Source organism: Acipenser ruthenus, chromosome 7 (assembly GCF_902713425.1).
Source record: "Acipenser ruthenus chromosome 7, fAciRut3.2 maternal haplotype, whole genome shotgun sequence".
NCBI classification, from domain to species: domain Eukaryota; kingdom Metazoa; phylum Chordata; class Actinopteri; order Acipenseriformes; family Acipenseridae; genus Acipenser; species Acipenser ruthenus.
The window spans coordinates 23,004,787-23,020,316 of record NC_081195.1 but is presented as its reverse complement, the minus strand read 5'-3'; the positions used below and the strand labels follow the sequence as shown (position 1 = coordinate 23,020,316).

The 15,530-nt window shown below is 41.6% G+C and overlaps 1 protein-coding gene across 1 annotated transcript; it reads left to right on the top strand.

Moving 5' to 3' along the window:
- The first annotated feature begins 9,722 nt into the window (after nt 1-9,722).
- Nucleotides 9,723-14,898, top strand: LOC131737466 (zinc finger and SCAN domain-containing protein 29-like). Its single transcript, XM_059026663.1, has 2 exons — nt 9,723-10,805; nt 14,576-14,898. The coding sequence occupies exons 1-2, from the start codon at nt 9,818-9,820 to the stop codon at nt 14,584-14,586; spliced, it is 999 nt and encodes a 332-aa protein (XP_058882646.1). The 5' UTR covers nt 9,723-9,817; the 3' UTR covers nt 14,587-14,898.
- Nucleotides 14,899-15,530: the final 632 nt, after the last annotated feature.

Below are 15,530 nucleotides of genomic sequence, written 5' to 3'. Positions count from 1 at the left end.
GTTCAGGTTTTACACTACATATCAACATCAATTCCATCCCAGTGCTTCACAGACAGTTTAATGGTCACTGCTAAAGGAAAAACACCCAGATAAATCCGGTAAGACAGGTACAACTTCAATTCATATTAGATCTCAATTCTGGATGCCATTCATTTAACCTTGAGGTAGGAAGGTTACCTAGATCTAACTTAAAATGCAAAATAGAGTTAGGGATAGGGTAAGATCATGCACCAAAAAAAATGACACATTAGGTAGATTGTAGTTACGCATGACAGCATTGTAATTATGTGTAAGTACACATCTATTTACTAAGTAACTACTATGTAAATACACAGTCAATCAGAGACACTTGATGTAAAGTGTTACCAGAAGGATGTATCTTTGAACAGACGCACATTAGATGCACCTTCATATGGTATGTCCCCTCAGTAGCTTAATAGTGCATAAGAAGCTTAAAAGAAAAAACTAGATAAGCCGTCAAGGAACATGTAAAAATGTCACTGTGACATACAGACTGACACATGTACAGACAGCGAGACACCTCCACACAGTATATCCCCACAGTCTAATACTTCTTTAAACTTTTATGACATAATGTTAGTACCAAGTTCATTAAAATTGGATAAGCAGTTTCCCAGGTATATGACAAAATGAAAAGTACATTCATACTGTACACCTCCGTGGTGGTCCCTGTGGGAGATGAGTACAGCCATCCACTATTTATGTACCACTGTAATCAAGGTAGCTAAATATCCCATTCAATCTTACAAATTATACACAGCGTACTGTAAGTAGATAAAGGCTCTGGGATAATTGATAAGGTATGTAGCCTCCTACACATTTTCCAGACAGAAGGCTGGTGGTAGATATTGTTTTGGTCACAATGATGTGGGGTAAAACTAGCATAAACTGGCAAATAACTACATCTGGCACTGTACTGGGGTTTTCAACCATTTTAAGTCCGGTAGGCAGACCTTTATTGGATAAAAAAACAATTCCAAGAGGCAAATTACATGAGCAGTCAATAAAAAAAATTAAATATCAAGTTTCATGACAATTGGATAAATGCGAAAACATAATACAGGCAGGGGTTAATTTGTACACAAAAGTATCTCTTCTTATAATTAAGGAAATGGGATATCTTTGTGTCTAGACCTAATTCACTGATGATCTGCAGTAGCTTCCATAGATACTTGTGGGTTTCCTGCCTTATTGTTGGCGTTGGTAGCTGCATGCTGACCTTTGCCTACCTGTGTTTTAACATAATCTTCAGCTTTGAACTATACTACTGGAGGGCCGACTTCTCTGATGAACAGGAAGTGACACACACCAGTTAGGATGTCGCATCCTAATTCTATTGTTACAGAACACTTTTGTCACAGATGCTGTGACCCAGATTTCATAGAACAGTGTTGAGTGATGCACTGCCATTACAGATTCCGAGCACTGTCGGTAAAACTATATTTAAAAAGTGGTTAAGATGTTCACTTGCGGTGTGCACGATCGCTGGTTTGGACCCATATTACATGCCCTAACACTTACCGGTACAAAACAACTGATTGTAATCAGATTTTAAAAAGTTATTAAGAGCATGCTTTCAGAGTTAAGCACCAGTTCCTTTTCCTTTGGTTAACAGACCAATTTTGCATTCATTTTGTCGTTCCATTTGTGTTACCACTGTATTCCCCAAAGGAAAACTGATAATATCCAACATACCCAACTACAATGCCTAGTTAGACAAGATCAATATATATTTATTTGGATGAATAATCAACTAGCATTATCCAATTATTAAAGCCAGGCAGGGCATATTATATATTTTCATTGTACTGTAATTTAGTGAAGACCTTAAGCATCAATTTGATAAACCTATATCCTGGATCATTTTGTTAGAGCATTTTATAGCCCCCAGGGCTGTAAAATTCTTAACTAAAATCCAGCTGTGGCTTACAAGGTACAGGTTAACAGCTATATAACTAATTTCCACCCCTTCTACACTGTGGGAAATAAAATAAATTATAAAGTTTAGATGCAAGCAAGTTATTGTATAATACTGATATATTCCAATTATACAAGTTTACAGTGGTCTTGTGTTCTACATTATTAAACTGGTTACTTTAACTGTAATAGATTGTATATCAAAAATCTCACCAATGAAATCAATTAACTAACTACTACAATATTTGAGTTCCACCCACCTCCGTCTCCTGCCCCCCGCCCTCTCTTTCTTTAAATGCCTATTTTGCCAGACTTCTACCCAATAAGCAACTGTGATGCTGCTTTTAACTGTTCCTTACCCCTCTGTGCCAGTAATGTTTACTGACAATAATATGCTCATGCATGAGTCATGATGTGATCTGTACTGGGATGAATGACAGCCTTAAGCCCACTCATTTCAATAGAGATTGACAAAAGGAGGCTTCTACTGAACTATTGTACAATCAGTGATTGCTGGAAAAACAGGTGAGGAATTTAAAGAAAGGAGTGGGCTAATTAATGCATTAATTTCAGCAATTTACATATATACACTTAGCACAGCACAAGCAGGATTGATGGAATATTGATTTTTAAAGAGTAAGTAGCATTAATGTAATTTGAATTCCTTTTTTTACATTTCTCTTATTATTTTATGATATTTCAATAATTTGCAGTGATTAGGGGTACTGTTGCTTCGATATTGTCATTTTTATCCAACTTTATTTGCATTTCAGCTCATTTGTAGAATATTAAGTGCCTGTACCGAATAGTCTTCTTTCAAATTGTACCATGTTAAGTTTCCTATCTACTGTATATATATGTTATGTCTCAATCCTAAAATTCTAGGTGATGCAAAACTTTGATCAGTGATTGCATATACTTTAAGTAAGAAATTAATTATGAATACAATGTTTACATTTACCCAATGAAGATGCATTTTGAAAGTCAACTGATTCCAAAATCCAGGAGCTCTGTACATACAAGACGTCTGGCCTATCTTTGTTCTCATAAGACAAATATTGGTTGCATTCAGTGTTCCTTCAAATACAACGCTCATTAACTTCACTTGCTGACATGGGTTGTAAGTATCTTCGACCATCAACATGTCTACATTTGAAAACCAAAAAGGCAAAATGAGACTGTCTTCTAAACTGCAATGGTAAAAGATCCATGTTAGCATACATCAAACAGTGATGAGTCAAACCACCACAGCCCAAGCCAAACCAGGACAGTCACAATCACGTCGACAACCAGTTTCTGAGGTCAAATTCCACTTTTCTACTCAGGTAGTTTAAAATAATGTTAATAATGTAGATGGATCCAATAAACCTTCTGCAATGAATTTACCTCAAAGAGATTCAGTCTGCCAGCGGCTCCACTTACTCTTCAAAGACATGGCCGATGTTTTAAAGCAAATATCCAATGTTTCCATTTTTAATTTTACTACATTTACTCCAGCTAATCACTCTTGGGTTTCCAAAAAGCTAGCTGAGCCTGGAGCAGGGATTCTTTGATTCAATTTACAGTATAGTGTCTGCTGGTTTAGAACACAATACCAAACAGTCATTTTTAAAACTTTGAATTACAAGTCTTTGGGTACACAGAATCAAAAGACAGTATATGTTTGAAGCCTGAAATGTGGCAAAAGGTCGCAAAGTTCAAGGGGGCCGAATACTTTCGCAAGGCACTGTATGTGTATCTATTTTATTTTTTTTTACAAAGTTTTTGCAAGGCAGCTTTTCAAACTCCATAGAGCTCACACAAACTGTTCTAAAATGTCAAGAATTACAAATGTGTAACCACATGGGAAACATTTGATAAATAGTAACACTATCAAACAGTTACTATATCAACCAGACAAATGTCTAGCCAATTAAAAAAAAAATAATAAAAACAGTTATTGTTTCCAGGCAAGTGAAATTGCGTTTGAATTAAACTTCTAAGCAATCATATTTGGAGCTCTGATCATGTAAACCTTTACTGATTTAATTGAATTCTTCAAATATGGTTTGAGGACCTGGGTCACCTAAATCCTTTTCCGATTGAAAATGCGGAGAAATGCTGTGGCGCTCCTGGGTGTAAAGACAAGATTGGCTTGGTGTTGGGATTGAAGGACGCCCACTGATCTTCAGTTCTCCTGAGCTGTTCTGGGCAATTGCTGCAGTGAAGGAACATACATTGGTCATTCAAAATATGGAGAACAGTAGTAAAATAATTGGGCACTCAAATAAAAATACATTTTCTGTTTAAAGTGAAGTGAAATAACAAAGAAATGAAGCAACATGATAATGGCCTGCTATTGTAAGTAGAGACATTGGTAGAAAGCATTATTTCTTTAGTGCTCTAAAAGATGTCTTCTGTATAAAATAAAATAAATTCTTATAATATGGTTATTCCTAGCAAACATTTCTTCCAAATCCCCCAACTGTGTATAACACATTATTGGGTAAATACAAGGCAGGATGAGAGATAGAGTAACAATGTCTCCCTGACTCATTTGCTGTTCGTGTCACTTCTTCTGGCTGCACTTTTAGCAGTGTAATTTATCATAAAAGCCGGGATTGTCTGGCAGTAAGACAGTCGTTAACTACTGTGAAATTCTTGATTTCTCATCTTCAAGTTTGACCTATGTGGATCGGTTAAAACTAAGTTGTCTTGCACAAAAAGCATCAAACGCAGAATTGCTATTTGAAATAAAACAAGCTAGCAGAAATATGAATAGATTTCATATATATATATATATATATATATATATATATATATATATATATATATATATATATTACATGGGGCATGTGGAAGGAACAATAAATCATTGACTTATTACACAAACCTAAACTAATTCAAGTTTGATTTAATGTTACTTTGCCACAGGGATAAAAAAAAAAACATATATATATAAGTTTTGGAAACTTAGAGGACACAGTCACCATGTCTTGCTAGCTAGTCAGAAGTGATCTTCAAAAGCAACATGACAAGTTGTGACATTCCTGAAACCGCACGCCATGTGGCCCAGGGCAACAAACAAAATCTGTAAAATCAGAGCTGGGCAACTGACAGGCTGAAAATGTCACAAGCAGATGGACTTGCTGCTCCCAAATCGAGTTCTCTGTGTCCTGTAGTCTGCCTGGGGGGTAGCTCTTCAGAAACACTCCACAGATGTCAAGAAAGCAAAAGGTAAGCCTTTAAACTGAAAATGTACAGAGCTATCCCTGGAGACCAAGTAAGATTTCCATATGGAAGAGATAAAACTTATATCTGAATGTGTATGAGTGTGTGTGTGTGTAATTATATATATATATATATATATATATATATATATATATATATATATATATATATATATATATATATATATATATATATATATATATATATTACACAGTATATATAGAGAGCATAAAAATAAATTTAGCACTATTATAACATTTATTTTTGATAAAAATAAGGTATATAAAGATGGATATTGACGAAATGTTTTTGGTTTCTTTTTAATCACTCATTCATCCTTGACCACGACATGCTTGAGTGACTATGACTGAAGCATATGCACTTAATCACCTCATGAGTGAGACAGTTGATTGGACACTAGATATGGAGTGATTTCAGCTGTTGAATCGCAAGCTTGAATAAAAGCAATAAAGAAAATCACAGAAAAAAAACAATATGCCACGTCTGTCAAGAGAGCAGCGCTTTCGTGCAAACGGCATGTTGGAGGCTAGACTAGGGCAGCGTACTGTGGCTCGCATCTTGGGTGCTCACAGCCAGCAATTTCAAACCTGGCGAGGTGGTATAACCAGACACACGCTTATTACATTGTGATGAAACTTGGTTTGGGTGTATATGGAGGCATTTGTCTATCTGGATCTCAATCCTTACATGTTTTTTTACATAGTCAATGTAGGTCATATGATCTTCTGTTTCATGCTCTTGATAGCTGTGGCAGGGGATGAATGTCACTGGCAGGCCTATTATATATATGTATTAGGTATCCACATAGGATGATCTATAGACCAGGAAAAGCTGCAATGCCATTAGGCTACCAATGTTATTTTGAAGCGTTATTAAAACTGGTGAAATGTCACGTACAGCTAGGCAACAGAGATCTCATAGACACAGAAAACATGTTATAAACTAAATATCCAGTGTCTGAAACACCATTATCCCCAGAAACGTGCAACATCATTATCCTCTGAAAAATGTCCCTTTGGAACGTATTTCCAGACAATTGATTGCTCATCTTCATTGAACTGGGTGAAGGCCCAAGATCCAACACGACTGGGAGGCTGCAGCTGTTTAGTTAGGAATGCAAAGGTGACTGATTTTATTTGATGGTAGCATTAGGGTTGTCAAACTTTCATTTAGATAAATAGTAAGGGCTCTCTCTGCTGTGTACTATTGGCTTAGGATACAGAGATAGATTGAAAGCACTATCACGGAACATCAGAAAGAATGTGAAAAAGCTACTGTACCATAAACCGCTGTTAAAAAGCCCTACTAAATTGACGGTTTACTTAGATACCCAATATTAAATGCCAAATACAGTGACAAAGTAAACATTTCAGGGTTCACCTCGTAAAGGCACGACTGTGGGCGGAACTAACCAATGCACACTATAGAATGATACCATATCAAGGTGCTGCCTTTTCAGCACCACTGTTTAATATTTATTCCAAACCCACTGGATTGTCATTACTGGTAATGCCGTACCATGTTAACGGCTGACACGTAAACTAATGCACCACTAAGAAACTACTTAATATAATTGGAACACACTATTAAATATTAAACAATACGAGATACAGAGTAGATATTAAGCAGAAGCTGCATTTTTTAATATTGACAGGTTATGTATTCTAAATGCATGCAACACTTGAGACAAAAGACTTAGAAGCAAAAAAAAAATACCATGCACAGAATCCTAACGAGTAATGGGGGACTTATTTAACAAGGAAGATAGTTAGGTAGGAAGGTGCACAACATGCACTAATAACCATTAGCAGACAAATTGCAACCAAGGCACTTTTTTCTTCTATCAAGATCATAGCGCCTTCACACTAAAATGCTTTTTTTTTCAGGGAATAGAAAATAAAACTAATAAACAATCAACACACAGACATGAAGGTTAATGTAAGGAGTAAATGGTGCACCTACTTTGCTTGATACATAACATAAGCTTTTTCATTTTTCTTTCACTCAAAAAATTGTGTGGAGAACAAGGGTCTACATACAAGATAGGAATTTTACCTATGACAGCCAAACATATATTACTCCTGAAGTTGTTTCACCTTTAAATTCTACTAAGAGGTCAAGTAAATGTGATCTGGCATCAAACTTCTGAAAGTTTCTGTAAAGGAGATAATGGCAGTTTTGTTTTTTATTAGTATTCTTGATAAATACAGTAGTGTGCAAATGTATTGGAACACCTCAGGAGTTTTCATTTATATTCTTTATATAACCTATATAAATGGGTGTGAGAATTGTAATCTTTTGGTCAGTAATCAATGATGTAGAAACAATAGACACTCGTGTGTGAAAATGTTAGAGCATGTTGTGCTTTAATTAGGCATCTTAAACAACTTCTAAAAGGTCTCATGCATTTTACCATTTATGGCTATGTGTTCCTTTTCTCTTACTGTTTTAAATTAGTTGCACGTGTGGCATATTAAAGTAATCTATTACATGAGACAATGACTAATTTGCCTATTTTTACAATTTTCCAAGAGTTCCAGTGGTTTGATTTCATATGCACAACCAATTAAAACAGAAGCAATGGGATGTTCTAATACATTCGTACACTGCTGTATACAGATTTTAAAAACTATATTCTTAAGAGTCGTCATAGTATAAAACCTAAACATTCTGAATTGTTCTTCAGTTTACAAGAGCTTGAATTCTTGTGCATTTTCAACGTCGGAAATCATATTCACTTTAACGTAAAGCGTGCATCTAAAATATGAAAAGGTCAGATCTATGCAACCAAGATAATACATGTCAGGTAAGATTTACAGGAATCATTTATTAGCTCCATGTACTTTCATCTCTTCCCCTTAATGTTTTTTTTTTTGTCTAATTATTCCTGCCAGAGGCCTATTTACCAGCAAGAGTAGACTCTTTAGGGGGGGGGGGGGGGGTATCCCTGAAGCACAGCATGCAAAGGGTAAAGCAAAGAGAAAAAAGACAACATGTTACCAATACAGAATATATATTCTACAGAAGCATGAATTAATTTCAATTGCGGTCATAATCCCCTGTAATATTTCCCTGTAGTATTTCAGACATGTCAAAAAATAAATAAATAAATAAATAAATAAATAAATAATTGCCATGGATTTTAATAGTCTCTCATGCGGAGAAGGAAATGACAACGCATTTAATCTCCAAATATCACTCCTTTATTTATTTATTCATCTTTTCAAATCTCTCTCATTTGGATTTTCTGACCTTGGTATCTTTATCAAGAACTTCAAGTAACACTTTACATTATGGGCCTGATTTTCCAACGTTAGTAAAGATGTTTACTCATAAGGGCTGTTTTTTAGAATAAATGTACACATCTTTACAATTTTCCAAGGTATGTTCATTTTTTTTTTGAGTAAATGTACTTTACTAACTGCCTGCTCACATCAAGTAAATGTATGTTTTAGAGTAAATTTACATTTTACTAAACTTATGAAGTGATTTTTCAAGCTTGTTAAGGCCAATTATCACAATTTCAATGTTTTTTTTTGTTACAGTTCACCTTTATGGATGCCACCAAATAACAAGTTTTGAGGCAGTATCGGTTTGATAAGCAAACCCTTTATGATCTCTGTGAATTACTTAAGGTGGATTTGGAAGCTTCCCCCAACAGAACAAACCCAATTCCAGTTTTGACCAAACATTTTTATGGCTATGGGCTAGCACAGATGTTTAATGCTGCAAGGCAGGGAATATCCCAGTCTTCAGTATGCAAGATCATTAATGATGTAACTGAAGCCTTGATACAAAGAGCTCTGGCTTTTATTAGATTCCCACTATCAGTGGCTGAGCAACAGCAAATTAAATTAGATTTTTATCAAGATGCTGGAATGCCTCAGATAACTGGACCAACTGATTGTACACATGTAGTAATAAAACCTCCTGCAGCTGTGTGACAGAGAGAGAAAGAATTCAAACTGTAAATCTCCCTCCCGACCAAAGAAGGCGCTTGGTAAGGTGGATCGTATGCTTCCTCCTAGATGGACTGCCTTGACGGTAGGCAGAAACCGGAAGGTGACCATATTAGGGGGAGCGCGTAGTTGCATGTACCTGGAAGGATTCCATTGCAATCAGCTGCGGGGCGAGCCCCTAGTGGAGAAACCATGGCAACGGGTTGCTTGCAGGGATGAGGTTCTGGGTACAAAAGGGGAAGCAGCTACGTTAGTACGCCCCTTGCGCTGATGACGATATTCAGCCGGAGCCTGTGTGTTTGTTATTGTTTTTTTGTGTCGTTATCAGAGGAGGAGTGAGAGTCGGGAGCTGCAGCCGCGGAGCCAGCATTAGACCCGGAGCACGTCCCTCACAGCACAACACAGCACAGCACCAGCACTCACCACGACCCCGGAAGAAAGAGCACAGTTTCGTGCACGGAGGATTGTGGTTCAGGAGTGTCATTCTTTTGTTATTAAGGACTGTAACCCTGCCGTGTCCCCCCGATACCATCGCTGGGAAAAGGGGGGGGGGGGTTTATTATTATTATTTATTGCAATTATTGAAATTAAAAACACAGACGTTTTTGGGAGAACTCTGGTCTGGACATTGCCTTTATTATCACCACTCACATCCTGTTCACAAGTGGTGTCAGAAACGGGATTTTACAATGGACCCTGCAGCACTGAACACCATGATGGAGGCTCAGGCACGGAGGCATGAAGAGACCTTGGCAGCGGTGATGGAGAGGATGAATGCCATGTTCCTCGCGGCCAACCAGAGGAGGGAACCGGTGGCCGAACCAGCAGTAGCGCCTCCGAAACCTAAAGTGGTGAAGATGTCGCTGGAGGATGATCCCAAGGCCTATTTAACATCCTTTGAAAGGCAGGCGACAGCAGCCCTATGGCCTCGGGAGTGGTGGGCTACCCAGCTGGGACCCAATCTGATCGGGGAAGCCCAGGCAGCCTACCACGCTTTAACCCATGAACAAGCCATGGATTATGATGTGGTAAAGAAAGCCATCCTTCAGCGACTGGACATCACGGAGGAGACGCACCGCCGCCGGTTCCGGGAGTACCAACGCCCCGAAGGAGTCCGACCCCGAGTAATGGCCCAGCAGTTGGTGGACCAGGTGACCCGGTGGCTCTGCCCTGGTGAACGCACAGCAGAGGAGGTGGCTGAGATTGTCACCATTGAACAATTTATACAGTTGCTGGGGCCAGAAGCCAGTAATTGGGTCAGCCGGCACCGGCCCACCACGCTGGACGCCGCAGTCAGGTTGGCTGAGGGGTACGAGGACTCTATGCCCACACCGCTGCCCACCCCGATACATCCCACGCCGACCTTCATCAGACCCAGGATGGCGGGCCCAAGGCCTGGGCCCCTTCACCCACACACACCCTTCACGTCTGGACCAGCACCCTCACGTTCCCCAACGGGTGGCCTCGCTCCACAACACTGGAGGCCGAGGTCAACCCCCAGCTGGGGTAGAACAGGGGCCCCCTCCCCGCTGTCAGGTCGGCAGCGGGACAATCAGGCTCCGTGGGCGCCTCTCCCTCTGGAATGTTACCGGTGCCATGGGGTCGGCCACCTTGCCCGGAATTGCCCCTCAGCAATGGAGTGTGGTGCGGCTTCGCATTATTTGGTACCGGCGACAGGTAAGTCCAGGGGTAATGATTGGGAGGGACCTTGTATTGTTGATGTGCGGGTTGGTAATGTGAGCACCCACGCATTAGTGGACTCTGGGTGTGGTCAGACCTTGATTTCGGAAACTCTCTTAGAAGGGGTACCTTGGTGGTCACGTGGGTTAGTGGTCATCTCCTGTATCCATGGAGATAACAAGGACTACCCCCCTCACTAAATTAGATGTGACCATTGGTAGTCACACCCGCCGTGTAATTGTGGCGGTGGCAAAAAGGTTGCCATACCCTGTTATTTTAGGTCGAGACTGGCCATGTTTCGAAACAATTATAAACCAAAAGGTAGAGCCAGTCTCCGGTAAGACCATAGGAGCAGCGGGGGAAACTATTGGAGATATTTTTCCGCTGCATGCTGATCTGTTCCCCTCTCGGTTCCGCCCAAAAAAAAACTAAACGAGAGAGAAGGGTGGAAAAATGGGAGGGCGCATCAATGACACGAGGTTGGGGTTTGGTAGGAGACTCCTCCACGTCTGATAAACGCCAGGGAAAGGGAATTGGGATCCAGTGTGACCGACCGGGCCGAGTTACTGAGACCCCTAGTGCTGAGGCTACCATATCCCCGCTCGATATACCGAAAGTCTGGGACCGAGATGTTGATCTAGCGTACGAGCAAAAAAATGATCCTACGCTGGCTAACCTCTGGGGGCAGGTTCGGTCTATCGAGGGGAAGGAAGTAGATGGCAATCGGCCGCTCACATACCCTCACCACATTGTGCTTGGGCATTTGCTGTATAGAGTATCCCGAGCCCCGAGCACAGGGCAGACTGTAACACAGTTACTCGTTCCTCAGTCTTTTCGACATGAGATCATGCGGTTGGCTCATGATGTCCCTTGTTCGGGCCACTTAGGTAGCGAAAAGACTCAGGAACGAATATTGGCTCGATTTTACTGGGCGGGAGTGTACAGTGAGGTGAAGCGGTATGTGGCAACCTGTAGAGAGTGCCAACAGGTAGCGCCGGGGCGGGTTCGCCCGGCCCCATTGGTTCCACTGCCCCTGATCAATATCCCCTTTGAACGCATTGCAATGGACATAGTGGGCCCATTGAGCCAGTCTGACTGTGGATATACGCATATTTTAGTAGTGGTGGACTACGCGACCAGATATCCAGAGGCAGTACCATTGAGGTCCACTAGTGCATTAGCGATTGCAAAAGAGTTAGTGCAGATCATAGCGAGAGTAGGGATCCCCAAAGAAATTCTGACTGATCACGGAACTAATTTTATGTCACGGTGTTTAAAGGAACTGTATAAATTATTACAAATTCGATCCATTCGGACCTCCGTTTATCACCCGCAATCGGATGGTTTGGTGGAACGTTTTAATCAGACATTGAAGCAGATGCTGAGGCGGTTTGTCAACCAGGAGCAAAAACATTGGGCTAAACTCCTTCCCTACCTGATGTTTGCAGTGAGAGAGGTGCCTCAGAGCTCGACCGGGTTTTCTCCCTTTGAGCTGCTGTACGGGAGACAGCCACGAGGGGTCCTTGATCTTGTAAAGGAAGGATGGGAGGAGCAAAATAAAGATGCTAAAAACATAGTGAAATATGTAATTATGTTGAGAGATCGCCTGCAATTGGTTGGTCATTTGGCACACGAGAACTTAAAACAGGCTCAGCATCGGCAAGAGCAGCAGTACAATAAACAAGCACGGATTCGGACTTTTCGGCCAGGAGATAAGGTACTGCTGCTACTTCCCACTTCGGAGTCTAAACTATACGCTAAGTGGCAGGGACCATATGAGGTGATGCGGGCAATTGGTAATGTAAACTACGAAATCAGACAACCCGATCGCCGGAACAAAACTGAAATTTACCATATTAATTTATTAAAACCCTACAATGAAAGGGAGGCCCTGTTTATAGCCAATGACAGTATAGAAGAGGATTTTGGTCCCTCTGTCAGTACACCAGCTACAGTTAACATTCCGATGGGGGAACAGTTACTTCCTGATCAGAAGTGTGAACTCCGTGGGTTAGTGAAACAATTTGGTGATGTTTTTTCTGACTTGCCTGGCAGAACTAATATGATTGAACATGCTATTATTACTCCCGCAGGTGTCAGGGTTCGAGAGAGACCGTATCGAATCCCGGAGAGTCGCAGGGGTGCCGTTGGCCGGGAGGTGAGGGATATGCTCGAGCTTGGAGTCATTGAGCCTTCCCGGAGCGAGTGGAGCAGCCCGATAGTGATGGTGCCTAAGAAGGACGGCTCCACTCGGTTTCTGCGTGGATTTCAGAAAGGTTAATGCCATCTCCAAGTTTGATGCATATCCCATGCCTCGGGTAGACGAGCTCCTCGACCGACTGGGAGGAGCGCGGTTGATTTCGACTTTGGATCTGACGAAGGGATACTGGCAAATTCCACTAACCCAGAGTTCGCAAGAGAAAACTGCTTTCTCTACCCCGGGTGGCTTGTTCCATTTCCAGACCATGCCCTTTGGGTTGCATGGAGCCCCGGCCACCTTTCAGAGACTGATGGACCAGGTCCTAGCGCCCCATCAGCAGTATGCCGCTGCATACATTGATGACGTGGTGATTTTCAGCTCTACCTGGAGAGAGCATATTATTAGACTTTCGGCCGTCCTACAGTCTCTGAGGGAGGCGGGGCTGACGGCTAACCTGGGCAAGTGTGCATTCGGCAAAACAAGAAACCCAGTATCTTGGCTTCCTTATGGGTAATGGGCGGGTAAAAGCCGATCGCTTCTAAAGTCCAGGCTCTAGTGGAGACGGCGATCCCGAGAACCAAACCGCAGGTGAGATCACTATTGGGGTTAGCAGGCTATTATCGCCGCTTTATCCCCGAGTATGCCACCATAGTTAACCCCTTGGTAGAGCTCACCAAAAAGACGGCTCCAAAAATAGTTAAGTGGACAGGGGAGTGTCAGGGGGCCTTTGACACGATTAAGAGGAGACTATGCCAGGCCCCAGCACTTATTTCACCAGATTTCAGTAAGGAGTTCATCCTCCAGACCGATGCCTCCCAGATTGGTCTGGGGGCGGTCCTGTCCCAGCAAGTTGACGGGGTAGAACACCCGATTATTTACATGAGCAAAAAATTGGCTCCACGGGAGATTAACTACTCCGTCATTGAGAAGGAGTGTTTGGCCATCAAATGGGCCACTCATGCCCTTCGTTATTACTTGCTGGGGCGTTCTTTCACTCTTGTCACTGATCATGCTCCTTTAAGGTGGTTTGCATACGATGAAGGACAATAACGCTCGGATAACTCGGTGGTATCTGGCGCTGCAACCCTTCCACTATACAGTGAAACATCGTGCGGGTAAGGAGCATCAAAATGCAGATTTTTTTTCAAGGGAGGGGGGCCCATTGGGGAACTTAGAATTGGCCGAGTGTGCCTTCGGCATCACTCTGAGGGGTGAGATGTGTGACAGAGAGAGAAAGAATTCAAACTGTAAATCTCCCTCCCGACCAAAGAAGGCGCTTGGTAAGGTGGATCGTATGCTTCCTCCTAGATGGACTGCCTTGACGGTAGGCAGAAACCGGAAGGTGACCATATTAGGGGGAGCGCGTAGTTGCATGTACCTGGAAGGATTCCATTGCAATCAGCTGCGGGGCGAGCCCCTAGTGGAGAAACCATGGCAACGGGTTGCTTGCAGGGATGAGGTTCTGGGTACAAAAGGGGAAGCAGCTACGTTAGTACGCCCCTTGCGCTGATGACGATATTCAGCCGGAGCCTGTGTGTTTGTTATTGTTTTTTTGTGTCGTTATCAGAGGAGGAGTGAGAGTCGGGAGCTGCAGCCGCGGAGCCAGCATTAGACCCGGAGCACGTCCCTCACAGCACAACACAGCACAGCACCAGCACTCACCACGACCCCGGAAGAAAGAGCACAGTTTCGTGCACGGAGGATTGTGGTTCAGGAGTGTCATTCTTTTGTTATTAAGGACTGTAACCCTGCCGTGTCCCCCCGATACCATCGCTGGGAAAAGGGGGGGGGTTTATTATTATTATTTATTGCAATTATTGAAATTAAAAACACAGACGTTTTTGGGAGAACTCTGGTCTGGACATTGCCTTTATTATCACCACTCACATCCTGTTCACAAGCTGTTTTTAGAAACAGGAACAATTCCACTTCTTAAAATGTCCAGTTTATCTGTGATGCTCGTATCACAAATGTATTTGCTCGTTTCCCCAGATCGTGTCATGATTCTTTCATTTTACAACAGAGTGAAACTCGAAGAATGTTTGAGAGTGGAGGAATCATGGATTGCTTTCTACTTGGTGACATTATTAGCATATTGTTATATTTAATTACTTATGTATCTGTAACTTAACAATTCTGCAGCGTGTTGTATGTTATCTGTTGCCTTTGAAGATGTGGCTTCTGACTGACTGGTCCTAAAAAAAGAGCTGAGGAAAGATATAAGGAGGCACATAGAAAAAACACAAAGCAAAATAGAATGTACCCAGGGTATGCTTAAAAACCACTTTGGTTGCCTAAAAAAAGAGAACAGAAGCCTACAATACGCACCAGAAAAATGTTGCAAAATCATTCTGGTGTGTTGCACAACATAGCAATAATAAGAAATGTCACACACATTTTGCAGAGGAACAGAAGACAAATGCTTGCTTTGGAGGACCCAGATGTTCAGCCTAACAGAGATCAGCCACCCATGCAAGCCACACAAATCAGACATAAAATAATAGAACATGCATTTTCATAAA

What these genes read in the sequence shown, in the direction of transcription:
- LOC131737466 (XM_059026663.1), top strand. Translation starts at nt 9,818, where the DNA reads ATGGACCCTGCAGCACTGAACACCATGATGGAGGCTCAGGCACGGAGG.